The sequence below is a fragment of the Hyaena hyaena genome, unplaced genomic scaffold, assembly GCF_003009895.1.
Source record: "Hyaena hyaena isolate Hyena2069 unplaced genomic scaffold, ASM300989v1 scaffold_231, whole genome shotgun sequence".
Classification (NCBI taxonomy): Eukaryota; Metazoa; Chordata; class Mammalia; order Carnivora; family Hyaenidae; genus Hyaena; species Hyaena hyaena.
In genome coordinates this window covers 1,497,590-1,518,407 of record NW_024080862.1, presented here as the reverse complement: position 1 = coordinate 1,518,407, position 20,818 = coordinate 1,497,590, and the positions used below count along the sequence as shown (strand labels likewise).

Sequence of the window (20,818 nt, the reverse complement as noted above, 5' to 3'; positions counted from 1 at the left end):
TGTAGCCAGGATCAGGTCCCACAACCATACAAAGGCCCAGAGCACAGCTATCTGACAGCAAGGCGTGGACTGACTGAGTGTGGTCCATAATGTGGAATGGGGCTTTTCCATGCTGAGCAGATACATGATTCAGTGCAAGTTAGAGAGATGGAAGGACTTACTAGGCTACTAGGAGTGTGACTTTCAGAATTGGAGAGGTGAATGTGGACTGGGCTTAAGTTTGTGCAGAGCTGTGAAGAAAGTGGTTTCTTGGTGCGTACAGAGGTAAACTGGAATTTTAACTTATTCATGAACAAACTTTAATCTTAACGCTTGAAGCAAAAAAGTGTTATAAATTAAATAAATTTAAATTTATTTTATAAATTTCTTTTAAATCCTTTTCTCTGGAAACACTTCAAGATTAGTTTATCATGTGATGCCTGGGTGGCGTCCGACTTCGGCTCAGGTCATGATCTCACGGTTTGTGGGTTTGAGCCCCGCATCTGGCTCTGTGCTGACTGCCAGCTCAGAGCCTGGAGGCTGTTTCGGATTCTGTGTCTCCCTCTCTCTCTGACCCTCCCCTACTCACGCTGTCTCTCTCTCTCTCTCTCTCAGAAATAAATAAAACATTTAAAAAAAAAAAAAGATCAGTTTATCATGTCATTTAAAGAATAAGGACCTTCTATTTTCTTTTTACAAGTATTCAGTAATTCGGAGATTTTGTTTTAATTAGGCTTTTGTTCTTTCATATGAACTAATCTAGTTTAAGGACCTATTAGAATAACATTTCAGAAAAAGTTCATAAATGGCAACGCTTAGGTGCCATCCAGACTCCTGGCTATTCCTTATTCTGCTAGAACAATGTAGAACTTTGTAGTTGAATAAATAACAAATGAAAGAACTAGAGTATAAATTATGTAGAGCCATCATATTATGGTACAGGAGACATACCTCACAGTTACCCTCACTGCCTGATATCTGAGAAAAGCCTGTAAGTCTAGGGGAGTTCAGGCTCTGGGGTCAGACTGGGGCAGTCACATGCTGCCCTTGCTGTTTGCTTATTAAAAAAACCTGACAGCTTATTTCATTTCTCTGAGCCTCAGTTTCCTCATCTGTAAAATGGGGTTATCATGTATAGAATACATAGAATGGTTAGGATTAAATAAGATAGAATTTGAAAATAGTTAACACTTATGCATACCATATATTATTGGGCAGTGTTTTATTTACTATATAACATACAAAAAGTGCTAGGCACATACCTAGTAGGTATTTAAATAGAACTTCTTTTTTTTTTGGTAAATGGTTAACAAGGATTTGTAGAGTTGGAATGATCTGTCATTTGATGTGAGAAGCCTGAGAAACAGCTATTATGAAATTGCACAATAATTTCAAGCCTTTTTTATAATGAACATAGTCTATTTGTGTAATCATTTTATAATAATATTGGGCATTGAAGAGGGACTTGTTGGGATGAGCACTGGGTGTTGTATGTAAGCCAATTTGACAATAAACTATGTTTAAAAAATTAAAAAATAATATTGAAATCAGTACATTTTTGGCAATGTTTATGTTGGTGAATTAAATACCTCCTTATTTAATCAGAACAGAGACATACGGACTATTTCTTTAAAAAAATTTTTTTTAATGTTCATATATTTTTGAGAGAGAGGCAGTGCGTGAGTTGGGGAGGGGCAGAGAGAGAAGGAGACACAGAATCTGAAGCAGGCTCTAGGCTCCAAGCTCTCAGCACAGAGCCTGACGTGGGGCCAGACCCACGAACTGTGAGATCTGACCTGAGCTGAAGTCAGACGCTTAATCGAATGAGCCACCCAGGTGTCCTGAGACATATTGACTATTTCAGCATGCACTCATGTAACTGGTTCCTATAAATGAAGCCTGTCATCCATGAAGAATGTGGCAATATTTGTACTCTAGAACATCGACTGTTTCTCCAGCTTATAAGATAATATAGGGATAAAGAAATGATTTTGAAGTGCTTCTCTCATATCTTGGCACAACGAAAGATCATGTCAGAACTATGATTTAGTGATATTGGTATGTGGTGTAGGGAGTACAAATATGGTCACTATTAGCAATTTGTGAGGAAACAGGGCTGTGAAGTGGGCCTACTTACAGCTTGAACCAGGAATTTATAAATTGGTCAACATGAGATTTCCAACATCATGATAGTATAAAGTCAGTTTTTAAAAATTATTTATGCTTGAAATTTTTGAAAGACATGTATTAAAGCAGGGTTAGAAAAGTTGACATTTAGGTGGTTTTAATGGAAAATTTATGGGTGTTGAAATTACCATTTTAAACACTAAAACAGCATAAGTTACTAAATTGGTGTGATGAAATGCCTTCATGGATGACAGGTCAGTAAACCTAATGGAAAGAAAGGTGAAATATGAGAATGGGGACTGAAGCTTCCCATACGAGAAGGTTCCCAAGTTGTGAAATAAAGATTGAAGCCATTCTAGTTATTTTAAAGAGTTTTTATTAAACTTGAATGAATTATGGCATATGAGAAGAGCTCATAAATTGAGAACACTGTTCATATAAGGAGTGTTAATAATTATACTTTTGTTGACTGAAAAAAATTTTCCTGGAAACTCAAAGAGTGAACCTTTAATAATGAAGAAATTAATCATCCTGCCCGATTTTCCATTGAAACCCCTGATTTTTTTGTTCTCAAACCATTACTCCTTCAAATGTTTCCCCTAAGTGGCAATTTCATCCTTTCTATGGCTTAGGCCAAAAACTTGGGAGTCAACCCAGATGCTGCTCTATCACGCCGCATGTACAGTTTTTCTACCCTTTTCAACCTTTTCACCCATGCTCTAGTAGATCTGGCCACTGACATGCTCACTCACGTTGTTCCAGGATCTTTTTTATTGGTCTTCCTGCTTGCTTCTGCTCTTGCTCACTGCTCAGTCCATTCTCCACACGGTTACAGAGTGATCCTTTTGAAAGAGAGGTCAGATTATGTCCATTCTCTGCTCAAAGCCCTCCAGTGGTTTCCTTAAAACCAAGATCTTCACAGCAGCCTGCATGTTTGTATATAATCTGGTCCCTGGTACCTTTCTGAGCTCATCTCCTAGCATCTTTGCCTTGATTGTTCTCCTTCAGCAACAGTGGCCTTGAAAGTGCCACACAAGCTCCCACTTCAGGATCTTTGCACTTTCTGTCTGGAATGTTCTACCCCAGGTACCCACTTCCTTACTTACGTGGGTGTTGGCTAATGTCACCTCACCACTAAGGCCTTGTTACTCTTTTGAAAGTAGTAACTCTGTGTCCTTCCTTGCCTTATTTTTGCTCCTAACATTTATTTTCATTCAGCTTACTATATACTTTCTTACCTATCTCCCCACACTAGATTGTGAGATCCATGAGGGCAGCTCCTCTCATTTGTTTACCTAAAACAGTATGTGGCAAATAGTATGTGCTCAGCAAATATTGATTGACTAATTGCAATTCCAGTGCAGTTCATTAGTATCACTGCTGTTGATTCATAGAGCCTTTTTATTATTTTTTTCCATAGAGCCTCTTTAAACAAAATCACTGATAGTATCTGTTAATATAAATTATAAAAAATGGTAGTTCTAATTCTAAACACTCATATTTAATGGTTGGAAGTACTGCATTATGGTTCCCCACTTCCCTTATAGTTAGATGGGGTCATGTGATTTTAACAATAGAATGTGTGTGGAAGGACTGGATGGAGACAACCTATATGAATGCTCCCTATGCTTGATAGATATGGGGAGGCTGTGTTGAAGATGCAGAGCTATGGGCAGAAGGTGCTTGGCTCAATGAATTACCATGTAGAGGAGAGTTGCCTACTCATCAGAAACACTTATATGGGCTTTCTCTGAGTGAGAAATAAATACCTGTTGGATTAAGCAACTGTAATTTGGAATTTATTGATTAAATCACAGCATTACCTTAACTAAAACAAACCAATGACAGATAAATTCTCCTTGTTCTTGTTGGATATCCAAATGGTACCCAGATTCCTTGTTTCTTTTTGTCATTGGCTTCTGTATTTGTAAATGGAAATAATGTTATTTTAAAAGTTTATTTTTTTAAGTTTATTTTGAGAGAGAGAGAGAGTGCATGCAAGAGGGGGAGGGGCAGAGAGAGGGAGAAACAGAATCCCAAGCAGGCTCCCTACTTTCAGAGCAGAACCTGACGTTGGGCTCGAACCCACCAATCATGAGATCATGTCCTGAGCCAATATCAAGAGTTGAACACTCAACCGACTGAGCCACCCAGGCGCCCCCACAGTTGTGTTGTTAATACAAATAACTTTATTTTTTTGCAACTTGATCAATATAGATTTCACATACCATAAAATTCACTCATTTAATGTGTACAGTAGTGCAGTGTTTTTTTATTATTGAAGTATAATTGATATACCATGTCATATTAGTTTCAAGTGTACAACACAGTTGAATGGTTTTTATTCAGAGTTGTAGGGCTCTTGTGACAATCTAATTTTAGAATGTTTCAGTACCCCCAGAAGAAACTCTGTACAGTGGTAGTCTTTCCCTCTAGCTCTTGGCACCCTCACTACTCTACCTTCTGTCTCTCTGGACTTGCCTGCTCCAGCCATTTTATACAGGTGGAAGCATGTAATAATATGTGGCCTTTTGTGTTTGACATCTTTCACTTGGTATATTTTCAAAGTTATCTAAATTACAGCATGTATCAGTACTTTGTACCTTTAAAAAATTTTTTAATGTCCATTTTTGAGAGAGAGAAAGTGTGCATGTGTGTGCACAAGCAGGGGAGGGGCAGAGAGAGGGGAGGACAGAGGATCTGAAGTGGATTCTGTGCTGACAGCAGAGCACCCAACCCAGGGCTCTCACTCATGAATTGAATTGTGAGATCTTGACTTGAGCTGAAGTGAGTCGCTTAACTGACTGAACCACCCTGGTGCCCCACTTTCTTTGAAAGTATTATGCTACAGGGTGTCTGGGTGGCCCAGTTGGTTAAGTGTCTGACTGTTGATTTTAGCTCAGGTCATGATCTCATGGTTTGTGAGATCAAGCCCTGCATTGGGCTGTGCACTGACAGTGAGGAACCTGCGTGGTATTCTTTCTCTCTGCCCCTCCCCTGCTCATACTCTCTCTCAGGATAAATAAATAAACTTTAAAAAAAATGTTATGCTACTTATTTCTTTATTTTCAGTATTTTAATTTTTTTTAATGTTTATTTTTGAGAGAGAGGGGGAGACAGAGCATGAGAGGGGGAGGGGCAGAGAGAGAGAAGGAGACACAGAATCTGAAGCAGGCTACAGACTCTGAGCTGTCAGCACAAACCCTGACATGTAGCTTGAACTCATCAGCCACAAGATCATGACCTGAGCTGAAGTCAGATGCTTAACCAATTGAGTCACCTAGGTGTCCTTTCTTTGGGTATTTTTCTGAAATAGATATTGGAAATGGAATTGCTTGGTTTGTAGAGAATGCAAGTTAAGATTTTTGGTGGAATAAAATTTCTCTCTAAAAGGGTTATATCCATTTGTGCCCTTCAACTAGTAGTGACAACATCCATTTCTCCATAATTTCACCTATATTGGATGTTATTAATTTTTTATTTTTGTCAGTCTGAATGAAAAATAACTCATTTTAGCCTTTGACATTGAACATATTTTCATATGCTTATTGATCATTTGCATTTCTTCTCTGAAATTCCTCTTCATACCTGACTTTTGTTCTCCATTAGGTTTGGCCTTTTTTTCTTTACTAATTTATAGATGCTTTCTACTATTAATCTTTTGTGTATTATATATGCTGGAAATATTTTCTTCTAGTCTGTGGCTTGGTGTTTATATAATTTATTTTTTAAATGTTTATTTTTGAGAGAGAGAATACGAGTGGAGGAGGTGAAGCGTGGGGGAACAGGGGATTGGAAGCTGGCTCTGCACTGACAGCAGCAGCACACCTGATATGGGACTCGAACACACGAATCAAATTGTGAGATCATGACCCAAGCTGAAGTTGAAAGCTCAACCGACTGAACCACTCAGACCCCCTGGGCTTGGTTTTTAAAATTGTTTATGCTGTCTTTCTACCAGTCAGAAGTTTTAAGTAATTTTAAATGTTCCATTTTATGGCTTCCTTGCTTCAGGATGTCTATGCTGTCCCAGGGTTTGTAACCATATTCTCTTATTATTTTTTAAATTTGTTTGGAGTCTTGTTTTTCATGTTTTGCTTTTAATTCACCTGCAATTTATTTATGTGGCAGCATGAAGTAAAGATCCAGTTTTTTCCCTCTCAGACTGGATAGCCATTCTTTAATTCCTGTTTTACTGATGTATTTGTCTTTTCTTGTACTAATACCATACTATTTTAATATTTTGATAGAAGGAACTATCTCATCATATATCTTTTACAAAAATGTAGCTAGGTTGTACATTTTCTCCTTTAAATACATTTTTAAATTTGCATTTTAAAATAGAATACCCTTTTGGGATTTTTATTAAAAAGAAAAACATTTTTCTAACACAACTTTTAAAACAAAATTTTTTTAATGTTTATTCATTTTTGAGAGACAGAGGCAGAACGCAAGCAGGGGAGGGGCGGAGAGAGAGGGAGACACAGAATCTGAGGCTCCAGGCTCCAGGCTCTGAGTTGTTAGCCCAGAGCCCAGTGCGGAGCTTGAACCTATGAATCATGAGATCATGAGCTGCAGTCAGATGCTTAACTGACTGAACCATCCAGGTGCCCCCCTAACATAACTTTTAAAAAATATTTATTTTGAGAGAGAGAGACAGAGAGGAAGGAGGGAGTGAGAATCCCAAGGAGGCTCTGCTTTGTCAGCACAAAGCCCAGCGTGGGGTTCAGTCTCACAAACCATGAGGTCATGACCTGAAGTAAAATCAACAGTCCGATGCTTATCTGACTGAGCTACCCAGGTGCCCCTTCTCTAACACAACTTTTAATTTTTTTAAATGTTTTTAATTTATTTCTGAGAGAGAGACAGCATGAGCAGGGGAGGGTCACAGAGAGAGGGAGACACAGAATTTGAAACCGGCTCCAGGCTCTGAGCTAGCTGTCAGCACAGAGCCCGATGCGGTGCTTCAACCCACAAACTGTGAGATTATGACCTGAGCCGAAGTTGGACGCTTAATCGACTGAACCACCTCAGTGCCCCCTCTCTAACGCAATTTTTTTTTTTAATTTTTTTTTAATGTTTTATTTATTTCTAGGAGAGAGAGAGAGACAGCGTGAGCAGGGGAGGGTCAGAGAGAGAGGGAGTCACAGACTGAAACAGGCTCCAGGCTCTGAGCTGGCAGTCAGCACAGAGCCGGACGCGGGGCTCGAACCCACGAACCGCGAGATCATGACCTAAGCGAAAGTCGGACGCTTAACCGACTAAGCCACCCAGGCGCCCCTCTAACACAATTTTTAATGGCCATGCAGTATTATATTGTATGCTTATGCCATATTTTACTTAAATATTTCTCATCATTAGTCCAAAACCACACTTAAAATATTGCCTCATAATTTAACTTTTTAAATTGAGATATAATGTTGTATTAGTCCAGGGTGTACAACATAATGATTTAATATATGAATATATTGCAAAATGCTGATCACAGTAAATTTTGGTAATATTTATCACCACATACAGTTACACAAGCTTTTTGTCTTATGATGAGAGTCTTTAAGATTTACTGTCTTTTGAATACAGTGTTGTTAATGGTAGTCATCATGGTGCACTTGATATTTTTAGGACTTATTTTTTAACTGGAAATTTGTGCCTTTTGACCACCTTCATCTATTTTGTCTGGCAATCACCAATCTGTTCTTTGTATGTATGAGTTTGGGTTTGGGTTTTTAAATTTTTATTCCATGTTTGAGATCAAACAGCATTTGTCTTTCTCTGTTTGACTTATTTCACTTAGCATACTGCTCTCAGGGTCCATACATGTTGCAAATGGTAGGATTTTCTTCTTTTTTATGGCTGAATAATATTCCAGTGTGTGTGTATGTGTGTGTATAACACATTTTAAAAATCCATTCATCCATCAGTAGACATGTAAGTTGCTTCCATGTGTTCTGTATCATAAATAATGCTGCAGTGGATATGGGAATACAGATATCTTTTTGAGTGTTTTTGTTTCCTTTGAATAAATATCCAGAAGGGTAATTGCTACATCATATGTTATTTCTATTTGTAATTATCTGAGGAACCCCTATATGGTTTTCCACAGTGGCTGCACCAATTTACATTCCCACCAACAATGCACAAGGGTTCCCTTTTCCCACATCCTTGCCACTGTTTGTTATCTTGTCTTTCTGATAATAGTGTTCTAACAGGTGTGAGGTGATATCTCATTGTGGTTTTGATTTGCATTTTTCTCATGATTAGTGACGTTGAACACCTTTAAAAAATTAGCATATTCTTGAGTTCTGAGGTTTGTTTAGGAGTTTTATTGGTTTTATAAATTCATTAGTACTGATTTGTTCAATTGAGATAGACATGCCCTGTGTTGGGTTTACATAATCGTGGAAAAGTTCAATTAGGGTCAGATTTAATTTAGATGATGTGAGTGGCTAAGATTGACTTTTTTAGACTTAATTAGTTTTTAATCTCCCTAGTTAGACATGGAACAGTGGGTTAAAAACAACAGGAATAAACAACTTAATGAAACAGTGGAAGATTTCTATCTTTAATAATCAAATTACATTGACATTTGACAGATGGAAGCAAAACATTTAATTTAGGTATCCTGTCAGATAAGATGTATACAGGGTCAGGGAGTGATGATTGACTATTGTAGAGAGTAAAAAGCCAGCAGGAATCTACATCTGTTGGGGAACAAAAAAACCACAGTGACTCTACCACTAACATTTGCTGTCAAGGGCATTTACTTTGCAAATATGCCCAAAATGGAGCATCTAATTTGCTGAATTGTTTGCATATACCATATTTAACAGCATAGTTGAAATTATTACTGGACTTCTATCTGTTAAGCTAAGGGATAGGAGTGAAAATTCAAACATCTCAATGGGAATTTTCCTTTTTACTATCCCATAAGTACTTACTGAATTCATTAAAGTATTTTCTTGTTGTTGTTGCAGCTACTATACATATTGGATACATATCTCTGGAATCACACTGAGTTCCTGTCCTTCTTCCCAAGTGCTTTAAGAGTTATTTATGTTGGATTTGTTAAATCATTTAGCTGAGGATCCATCCTATAGAAATCTCTCTTGCATCATTGTAACTTTTCCATGTAATAAATGCTCTTATTCAGTGTTTAATCTTAGCCTTTAAAACAAGGTGCATTACTGGGTGATAGGGGAGTTCTATTGTTAATTTTCTGAGGAATCTCCACACTGTTTTCCAGAGGGACTGCACCAGTTTACATTCCCACCAACAGTGTAGGAGGGTGCCTGTTTCTCCACATCCTCACCAGCATCTAGAGTTCTCTGATTTGCTCATTTTAGCCACTCTGACCAGTGTGAGGTGGTATCTCAGTGTGGTTTTGATTTGTATTTCCCTGATAAGGAGGGATGCTGAGCATCGTTTCATGTGTCTGTTGGTCATCTGGATGTTCTCTTTGGAGAAGTGTCTGTTCATATCTTCTGCTTATTTCTTCACTGGATTGTTTGTTTTTCAGATGTGGAGTTTGGTGAGTTCCTTATAGATTTTGGATACCAGCCCTTTATCTGATATCTCATTTCAACTGTCTTTTCCCATTCTGTCGGTTGCCTATTAGTTTTATGCATTGTTTCCTTTGCCGTGCAGAAGCCTTTAATCTTGATAAGGTCCCAGTAGTTCATTTTTGCTCTTGATTCCCTTGCCTTTGGGGATGCATTGTTAGGAATTTACCCAAGGGATACAGGAGTGCTGATGCATAGGGGCACATGTACCCTCTCATAGCAGCACTCTCAGCAATAGCCAAAACATGGAAAGAGCCTAAGTGTCCATCAATGGATGAATGGATCAAGAAGATGTGGTTTATCTATATGATAGAATACTACATGGCAATGAGAAAGAATGAAATCTGGCCATGTGTAACAACATGGATGGACCTTGAGGGTGTTATGCTGAGCTAATTAAGTCAGTCAGAGAAGGACATTTATCTTATTTTTGCATGTATAGGAGGATTAGGAGGAACTTAACGGAGGACCATGGGGGAGAAGAAGGGGGAAAATAGTGGGGGAGAGGGAGGGAGGCAAACCATGAGAGACTCTTGAATGTTGAGAACAAACTGAGAGCTGATAGGGGTCGGGAGGGAGGGGAAGGGGGATGATGGGCTTGGAGGAGGGCACTTGTGGGGATGAGCGCTGGGTGTTATATGGAAACCAACTTGGCAATAAACTATTAAAAAAAAAAAAACCAAAACAAAGTGCATTAATGTGAAGCCTGGTAGTAGTGGCTTAGGGTGTGGGCTGCATGTATAAGCTAAAATAAGATGAGAGCTGTTTGTTGTTCGTAGGACTTTTAGGTCTTTTAAAAGAGTGTTAAAAGGGAATTATTGCATGGTTTTATACTGATGTATCTTCAAAAATGAAATAGTAAATTCAGTTTCGTTTTATTCTGCCTGGGTTTCATTTTCATTTTTGTTTTTGTGTGTGTGTGTTTGACCTCAAAGTTTATTTTCTACCCTTAGCTTTGCTTTTTAAAATTTTTATGTATATTTCTTAGAATATTTCAAATTTTAGTATGCCTCATACTGATAGTACTGGCTTCAGTTTGTCTTATTAGAGCCCTCTGTAAATATCTAGGCACTGTCTATTTCACTGAAATATTCTATTTTTTAATGTTTATTTATTTTGAGAGAGAGTGAGAGAGAGAGAGAGCATGTATGTGAGCAAGGGAGGGACAGAGAAAGGAAGAGAGAGAATCCCAAGAAGGCTTCATGCTGTCAGTGCAGAGCCTGATGCCAGGACTCTACCTCATGAACCATGAGATCATGACCTGAGCCGAAATCAAGAGTCAGATGCTCAACTGACTGAGCCACCCAGGCGCCCCTCACTGAAATATTGTAAATAAGATTAGCAAGGTTCAGATCAGTTAGTTCATGGTAACTTATTTAAATGCATAACTCTAATGTGTTCTGGTCACCAAAAGAGGAATTATCACCAAAACCAGTGATAAAATAAACAAAGACAGTAAAACAATTTAATACAAATAGGAAATAACTGAAATAAAAGGAAATAAATGAAAAGTGAGTTAAATTTCCATTTTCTAAGCTCCTGGATATTTTACTGTTTTTTTCCCCTTCATTGCATAGAAAGCACACTAGCAATAAAGAAAGAGATTTAACAGATGTTCTATGGCAAAAAGCTTCAGCAATTTCTCATAATCCTATTAAGATGATGAACTGATTGTTCATTGGTTAAAATCTTAGTGATGCTGTGAAATTGAAAAAAATATCACAGCCTTATCTTTCAGCTTCATAAGACTTGTGGTTTCCACTTTCTCTTGCCTTTTTTGATTATTATATATTTGAATATGTTATATATTCAATATTGCCATATATATTATAATTTTGCACTAGGTGGCTCTTTGCACGAAATGTGCTGGCATATTTCAAGAGTTTATGAACATAAGCAGTGGGTGACACCTTCAAAGCAACAGATATTTACATAGCACTGGCTTTGCCATGTCAATCCCATGATGTAGTAATGGGGTGTTCTGTGTAGAGATGATGCACTAAGTGCCATAGGAACTCGAATCAGGCAATATTGTATACAGTTAGTATTAGCTTGGTATTTGCCATTGCTCTCTGCTGAGTGCTTTTCATGGATTGCCTTACTTATCCTTATAGCAACCCTCTGAAGTAGGTACAGAACTAGTCTCCTTCTTTTACAAGTGATGCCTTTGGCACAAATGAGTTAAGTCATTTGTTAAAAGTCATGTAGTCGAGTAAACAATGGACACAGGATTTTAAAAAGTTAATATAATGTCCTTCACTTGATTTTTCCTCTCAGCAGTATAGACAATATTTCCATGTGCTTTTCTGAGTCCACCTAAATTCTTCTAATGATTGTAGACAATATCCTAGTATCAGTATATCATAGTGTATGTGGCCATCCCATTCCCATTTGGTAGACATATAGGTTGTCTGGTTTCTCACTGTTAAAGATACTGTGGCAAAACATCACTGGTTATGAAGCCTTCAACACATGTGTTTTGTATGAAAGATTCTTTTATTTTTTTAAGTTTATTTATTTTGAAAGAGAGAGAGAGAGAGAGAGAGATGGGGAGGGGCAGAGGGAAATGGAGAAAGAGAATCTCAGGCAGGGTCTGCACTCTCAGCACAGAGCCCAGTGCAGGACTTGAACTCAAGAACCACAAGATCATGACCTAAGCACAAATCAAGAGTAGGACACTTAACTACCTGAGCCACCCAGGCATCCTGAAAGATTCTTAATACTGGAATTACTGCTCAGAGAGTTTGTGTCTTTTAAATCTATATAGGTCAAGTTAGTTTTCATTAAACTTGTCTTCAAAAAAGAGGTACAAATCTGTACTCCCAAGTTCTCCCATTCATCTACCTTACTTGCCAACAAGTTTTTTAGTTTTAAAAATTTTACCAATCCGAAAGGTGAAAAAAATAGTATATAATTAAAAATTATTTTCATTGCTGCTAATGAGACTGAGCACATTTTATAAGCTTTAATTCTTTTTTTTAAAATGTGGATTAGTTACATATTTTGCTCATTTTTCTTTTTTGATGTTGAATTATAGGAGCTTGTATGTAGAAATTAGCCCATTATATTTTCACCCATCTCATTTGTCTTATTTATTTATTTATTTTTAGTAAAGTATAATTGACAAATAACATTCTGTTAGTTTCAGATGTACAACATAATGATTTGATGTTGATATACATTGCAAAGTGATGACTAAACTCAGTCTAGTTAGTTTCAATCACTATACATAGTTACAAAATTTTTTTCTTGTAATGAGAACTTTTAAAATATACTCTCTTACTTTTGAACTTTATTTATGATATCTTCTTTAAAACAATTTTTAAATTTTAGAGAGAGAGTGATCAGGGCAGGAGGAGAGAGAGCGAGAGAGAGAATCTCAAGCAAGCTCCGTACTTGGTATGGAGCCCAATGTGGGGCTCGATCCCACAACCCTGAGATCATGACCTGAACCGAAATCAAGAGTCAGATGCTCAACCTACTGAGCCACCCAGGCGCCTCATTATTTATGGTGTCCTTTGCCACATGGAAGTTTTATGCTTGTATGTTGTCTTTGCTGTCACTCCCTATGGTTTCTCTATTTGGGTCCAGAGTGATCTTTTGTAAAACACAGATTTGATCATTTCCTTTCCACAGTTAAAGAAACCCTCAGTTCTTCCTGTTGAGAGGGGGTAAAATATAATGTTCGAGGACATGGACTACAGACATTTTGCTTGGTTTGAAACCTGGTTCTGCCGCTTCCTAGTTGTTGGGCCTTGGGCAGGTCAGGTACTTTTCTGTGCCTGAACAGAAGTGAGAATGGAGTTTTTTTCATGGTAATAGAAATATTCTAAAACTGGATATAGCGGTGGTTACACAACTCTGTAAATTTACTAAAAAACTGTGGAATTATACACTTAAAGTGGGAAATTTTGATATGTGAATCATATCCCAATAAGGTTTTTTAGAAAGAGAATACATTGGTTCAGGGCTCATTTTGGAGGCATTCCCTTGGTAAGTGTAACTGTAGACTAAGGTAGTTGATAAGTTTTGGTTCTGCGTAATATTCTCGATAAATGGAATGGAAAACTAGATAAAGTAATATATCCTTGAACTTATTCATTGGGTAAGATAGAACATTGAAAGCTACCATTTTTCCCTCAGGCATTCATTAGGAATTAGAGTTTTTGTGGGTAGGAGTCATGGTGCTAAGCATTATAATCTGAGTTTAAAGGGTCATGATTCATATAATGTTAATTTGTTGCAATTTTTAGATACCAAGATCTTGATAGCGCTATCTCTACGTATACACAGGTACATTCACACCCACACATACATTCTTCAAAATTAGGGAAGGTATCAATTTTTTCTATAATACCATCTCTTCTGCCAATGTGTTTCTGTTTCATGTGCCCTCTTAACCGACTGGGGTGGCAGGTCTTAGGAGTGAGTAAACACACTGGGGCCTTAGACTGTTGATGTGTTCTTTTTTATTTTTCAGCACTTTCATTTGGACCCTTGGATGCCCATTGAACAGATGCTTGAGACTGGCAAGTAATTTTCAGACCATAGCAGAACCATAAAGCCTGTCCTCTGTGTGGGGAGAAGATAGCCCATGTTCTGTGGAAATGAACGGGGAGCAGCAGCTTGATGCAGGTATTGGTTTTGCTGAGCAGAAATCATTTTTATAGTGCGTAGTGCAGAGTTGTATTACTTACCTGTACTATATTGTCTGACTTGTCTTTCTGCCAGTGAACAGAAAGCTCTTTGAAGGTGTGAGTCATCTTTTTCTGTACCTAGCAGAGAACTCATAATGTTTGCTGGAAAAGCAAATAAATTTTATGAACAGACATCTTAAATTTTTTAAAAAATTTTGATAGTTAATATTGAATTATTTTGAAATAGTAATAGATTCATGGGAAGTTGTAACGATGGTACTAACAGGTCCTGTGTACCCCTCACCCAGTTTTTACCATTTGTTACATCTCATGTAAGTATAGTACAATACAAAAGCCAGGAAACTGACATAGGGATAAAGCATATGTAGTTCTCTGTCATTTTATCACATGTAGATTCCTGTAACCACCACGTCCATCAAGATACAGAACTATTCCATCACCACAAAGAGCTCTTCTTTACTACCCCTTCATAGTTACGTCTCCCCCTTACGTTCCTCCAACCTTCTCTAACCCCAGGCAGCTGTTAATCTGTTCTCCATGTCTGTGTCGTTTCAAGAATGTTACATGAATAGAATCATATTGTATGTGACTTTTTTTTAATGTTTGTTTTTGAGAGAGAAAGTGTGTGTGTGCGTGTGCATGTGTGTGCATGCACAGGCACCGGGACAGGGCAGAGAGAAAGAGGGACAGGGGATCCAAAGCAGGCTCTGTGCTGTCTGCAGAGAGCCTGATTCGGGGCTTGAACTCACGAACCATGAGATCATGACCTGAGCTGAAGTCAGACACTTAACTGACTGAGCCACCCAGGCTCCCCAGTATGTGACTTTTTGAGATTAGCTTTTTTCGCTCAAGATAATGCTCTTGAGAGCTCTCCAAATTCTTATGTGTATTAGGAATTTGTTCTCTTTTATTGCTCAGCAATATTCCACTTACTACAGTTTGGTTAACTATTCATCTATTGTAGTATGTTTTGTTTGCTTCCGGTTTTTGGCCATTACAAATAAAGCTGCTGTGAGCAAGCCTGTACGTAAGAGTTCACTTTTCTGGGATAAATGCCCAGGAGCACAATTGCTAGATCATATGTTTAATAAAGAAATGGCCAGGGCGCCTGGATGGCTCAGTCGGTTAAGCGGCTGACTTTGGCTCAGGTCATGATCTCACAGTCAGTGGGTTCGAGCCCCACATCGGGCTCTGTGCTGACAGCTCAGAGCCTGGAACCTGCTTCAGATTCTGTGTCTCCCTCTCTCTCTCTGCCCCTCACCCGCTCACACTCTGTCTCTCTCTCAAAAAATAAAATAAAAACATAAAAAAAAAAAAAAAAAGAAATGGCCAAACTACTTTCCAGAGTATCTGTACATTTTTACCAGCAATGGATGAGAGATCTCACATCCCTTTTGCCTTTTGGTATTGTCACTGTTTTTCAGGTCATTCTGATAGGTGTGTAATGACAGCTTTCTGGTCTTAATTTGCATTTTCCTAATGGATAGTGATGTTGAAAATGTACTTGTTTGTCATCCTTATATCCTCTTTAGTACAGTGTCTTCATGTCTGACTCATTTATTATGTTGTTTCTTTGCTTTTTAAATTAATAATTGCTTTTTTTTTTACTATTGAGGTTTTTGAAAAACTTTACTGAGGTTTTAAAAAATTTTTTTTTAATTTGAGGGAGAGAGAATGCAAGCAGGGGAGAGGGGCAGAGGGGAAAAGAGAGAATCTTAAGCAGTCTCCACATTCAGTGTAGAGCCTGACATGGAGCTCCCTCCCAGGACTCTGGGATCATGACCTGAGCCAAAATCAAGAGTAGGATGATCAACTAACTGAACCACCGAGGCACCCCTGTTTTTGTTTTTTGAGATATAATTCACATACCCATTTAGAGTACACAATTCATGATTTTTAGTATATTCACAAAGTTATGTGACCATCACGGCTAATTCCAGAATCTTTCATCTCACCCAAAGGGATACTGTTAGTAGTCATTTCTTATTCTATCCAGTCTCTGGCAACCATTAACTTACTTTCTGTTTCTATGGATTTACCTATTTCTGTTTTCTTTTTTTCTTCCCCTTTTGAAGTTAGTTAGTTTGTTTCTTTATTTATTTATAGAGTGGGGAGCGGCCAAGAATGGGGGGAGAGAGAGAGAGAGAGAGAGAGAGGGAGAGAGAGGGAGAATCCCAAGTAGGCTCCACACTGTTAGCGTAGAGCCTGACACAGGGCTCAGACTTATGAACTGTAAGATTATAACCTCAGCTGAAATAAAGAGTTGGACACTAAACCGGCTGAGCCACCCAGGCACCCTGGCCTATTCCTGTTTTCTTTTGATTAATGTTTACATGATATATTTTTTCCATCCTTTCATTTTCTACCTATGTCATTATGTTAGAAATTTCCTATAAAACATACACCCATTTAAAAGAGTTTTAGTCTTATGTTGGTGTATTTAGACCATTTACATTTAATGTAATTATTAGGACTCAGGCCTGCTGTTTTTGTTTATTGTGTTTTTTTTCTTTTTTGTTTTTTGTCCTCTCTCTGCCTTCTTACGGGTTACTTCAACTTTTTTAGAATTCCATTTTGATTTGTACGTTGTGTTTTTTAATGTATCTCTTTGTGTGGCTTTTTAGGGGTTGCTCTAGGTATAACACTATATATACATAATTTATCATACTTTGCTGGTGTCATCATTTTATGAATTCGAGCAAAGTGTGGATACTGTGCCTCCTTTTATATTGTTTCACCTTTATAATTGTCTTAAATATTTCCTCTGCATACTTTGAGAGCCACATCAGGCACTGTTAAAATTTTTACCTCAACTGTCAGACATAATTTAAAGTCAGGAAGAGAAGGAAACTGTTTTATATTTTCCAATATTTTTACCCTTGAAGTTGTCCCTTATTCCTGATTTTCCAAGATTCCTTCTTTTGTCATTCTATTTTCTTTTTATAGAATTTTCTTAAGCCATTTTTTTTTCTTAACAGTTGATCTGCTGGTGAAAAATATTTTACCTTCCTATGACAGTGTCTTGATTTCGCTGTTCATCACTGAAGGATATTTTTGCTGGAAATAGAATTTTGGGTAGAACAGCCTTTTTTTCATCTCTTGAAAAGTACTGTGCATTCTGGCCTCCATGGTTTCTGAGAAATCTGCTGTCATTGGAATCCCCTCTCCCCCATTCATCTTAAGAGAGGTATTGTTTCTCTTGCTGCTTTCAAGATTTTTTTGTCTTTAGTTTTCAGAAGTTTGACTCTTGGTGTATCTTTGCACATATTTCCTTGGGTTTATCTTGTTTGAAGTTTTCTTAGTTTCTTGAATCTATAGGTTTATTGAAAAATTTTTTGCCAAAATTAAAAAATTTTCAGCCATTATTTCTTCAAACACTTTTTCAGCACTGTCCTCTTTCTCTTTTTCTGGTACGCTGCTGGCACGAGTGTTAGATTTATTTTGTTGCTATTCTACAGCTCCTTGACACTCTCGTCATTTTTTTCAGGGTTTACTTTCTGTTGTTTAGATTGCTCTGTTTTTAATTTTAATTGTTCTTTCCTCTCTCCTCCTTATTCGGCTAATGAGTTTACCATGGAGTTTTCTTGTGGTTAGTATATTCAGTTCTGAGCTGAGGAGGGATGAGGAATGGGAATAGCCCTGGTTTAAAAAGCCACAACCCTCCTCTTCTAACCAGGTCCAGTAACTTGTCTTGAATAGTTACTTTCAGTTTGTTGTGTGTCTTCAGTTAATTTACAACTTTGAAATGGTTGATTGTCATTGTTGAGTCAGTAATTTTGATATTTTTGTGGGAGAGTAGGTTCACTGAGGTACTCACTGTGCCATTTAGAAAGTTGATTTATCTTGTTTTATTTATTTTTTTTTTAATTTATCTTTTTTAAATGTTATTTTTTAAAAAAAGTTTTTGGTCTTTATTTTATTTTGAGGGAGAAAGAGAGTGAGTGGGGAAGGGGCAGAGAGAGAGAGGCAGACACAGAATCCTGAAGCAGGCTCCAGGCTCTGAGCTGTCATTACAGAGCCCGACATGGAGCTCAAACCCATGGACTGTGAGATCTTGACCTGAGCCGAAGTTGGACGCTCAACTGACTGAGCCACCCACGTGCCCCTTAAATGTTATTGTTAATTCATGCATTTAAAGCACACATGCATGCTTCATGCCTGTGCACGTGCACGCACACACAGACAAATTTGATGAGTTTGATTCTATTGCTGTCATCATTCATTTGATGATCAAACTGCCCATTCTAGAGCAATGTGAGTTCTTTCAGATTATTTCCTGTGTTCTTTTGATATGATGTCATGTATCTGTGATAATTCTAGTTCTTGCTTTCTGGTGTAGATTTCCAGGTACTTCTTGAAAATTTTCTACCCCAGGCTTACAATCTGCCATTTCTCTGGGGAACTATTTTTTCTTTTGGACAGTGGATATGATATTTAGAGATCATGGTCTGGGTGCTGAGGTGCCCAGTGATACTAGGTTATCATTTCTTATAAGCCATATCCATAGACATAGCTAGAAACTACACATCTTTAGAAAAGGTGGCTTCATTTTATAATTATAATTTTATTTATTTTTTAATTTATTTAATGTTTATTTTTTGAGAAAGAGTCAACATGAGTAAAGGAGGGGTAGAGAGAGAGGGAGAGAGAGAGAATCCCAAGCAGGCTCTGCACCATCAGCACAGAGCCAGATGTGGGGCTCGAACTCAGTGAACCACGGGATCATGATCTGAGCTGAAATCAAGAGTCTGATGCTTGACTAAGCCACCCAGGCACTCCTATATTTACAATTTTATTTTTTTATTAAAAAAATTTTAATGAGTTTCTTTATTTTTGAGAGAGACAGAGTGCAAGTGGGGGAGAGGCAGAGAGAGAGGGAGACACAGAATCTGAAGCAGGCTCCAGGCTCTGTGCCAACAGCTCAGAGCCTGACACAGGGCTTGAATCCACTAACTGTGAGATCATGACTTGAGCCAAAGTTGAGTGCTCAACCGACTGAGCCACCCAGGCACCCCCTATATTTACAATTTTAATATAAAATTACACTAATCGAAAGTTACTTCTTTGATTTTATGCTTGCATCTATTTTCTTTTGGAAATGTGCTTCATAATGATGTTAATATCATCACTTATTTTTACCCTACCATATTTTTTATTGTTTTTTAAAATGTTTATTTATTTATTTTGAGAGAGAGAGAGTGTGTGTGTGTGTGTGTGCGTACATGTGCATGTGTGCAGGGGGAGAGGCAGAGGTGGGGGGAGAAAGAGAATCCCAAGCACACTTTACACCGTTAGTGCAGAGCCCCATGCAGGGCTCCATTTCATGAACCTCAAGAACAGGACCTGAGCTGAAATCAAGAGTCTGACACTTAACCAACTGAGCCACCCAGGCATCCCTGCCCTATAATATTTCTATATTTTTTTCAACAGTACCAGTATTCCAAGTATTAGTAAGATAACAACGTGAGGTTTAAAGTTTCTTTATGGTTTTTGCCTTTAAATATATTCCCCTGGGGTTTGCAGTCAAATGCTGTATTTTAATATGATGTAAAGTAATCCTGTTTTCCTTGTGGTTTTGCCACCAACAGTTAGACATATTTGTTTCAGTTCATTTTCATTTGGAATTTTTTTCTTTTTTCTTTTTTTAATGTTTATTTATTTTGAGAGAGAAAGAATGTGTGAGCAGGGAAGGTTGCAGAGAGGATGAGAGAGAACTCCAAGGAGGCTCCATACTGTAAGTGTGGAACCTAGTGGAGGGCTTGATTCCATGAACCATGAAATCATGACCTGAGCGAAAATCCAGACTCAGATGTCTAACTGACTGAGCCACCCAGGTGTCCCTAGAATTTTTTTCTTTTGATGTAAATATGTTTCTAAATTATAAAAATATCTACATAGTTACATATAATGCATTCTGATACTATTCATCCTTCTTATTCTTTGTATACACAGCTGGTTTTATTACTTTATTACTCATTTTAAAATTATAAACAAGTATGTGTGTATGTACATATATATTCATATTCATATCTCTTCTATACTAGATATTATTCCACATCAGTATGTGGTAATCTTTCTCATTCCTTTTTCCAACTGTATAGATGTATCTACCATATTTAATTCAGCCAGTTCCCTGCTGGTGGACATTTGGGTTGATCCCAGTCTTGGTATTACAAATAGGACTGTAATGAATAGCTTTGCACATATGTCTTTTTGTATTTTTGCTAACATATCTTTGGGTTAGATTCCTAGAAGTGTGGTTGTTGGATCAAAAGGTAAATACATATGTATTTTGCTAGATATTGCCAAGTTCTCTTTCACTAGGGTTGTGTCCTTATGCTTTACCTGCTTAACTACAGCCTCATTGTAGAGAAGAGTATGTTGTCAAACTTTGGCATTTTTTTTCCAATCTGATACATCAGTGTAGTTTTAATTTGCATTTCTTTTAAAAAGCTGTAAATTTGCACAGCTTTCCATGTTTAAGGATCACCTGGC

The 20,818-nt window shown here is 37.6% G+C and overlaps 1 protein-coding gene across 3 annotated transcripts in view; it reads left to right on the top strand.

The window, feature by feature from the left end:
* SFMBT1 (Scm like with four mbt domains 1) overlaps positions 1 to 20,818 on the top strand; it is a 128,234-nt gene that overhangs the window by 57,068 nt on the left and 50,348 nt on the right. For all 3 annotated transcript variants that reach the window (XM_039243694.1, XM_039243692.1, XM_039243693.1), the window contains exon 2: positions 14,146 to 14,300. In XM_039243694.1, coding sequence (XP_039099625.1) covers positions 14,273 to 14,300 — 28 coding nt within the window. In that variant the 5' untranslated portion in view covers positions 14,146 to 14,272. The remainder of the gene's footprint in view (positions 1 to 14,145; positions 14,301 to 20,818) is intronic.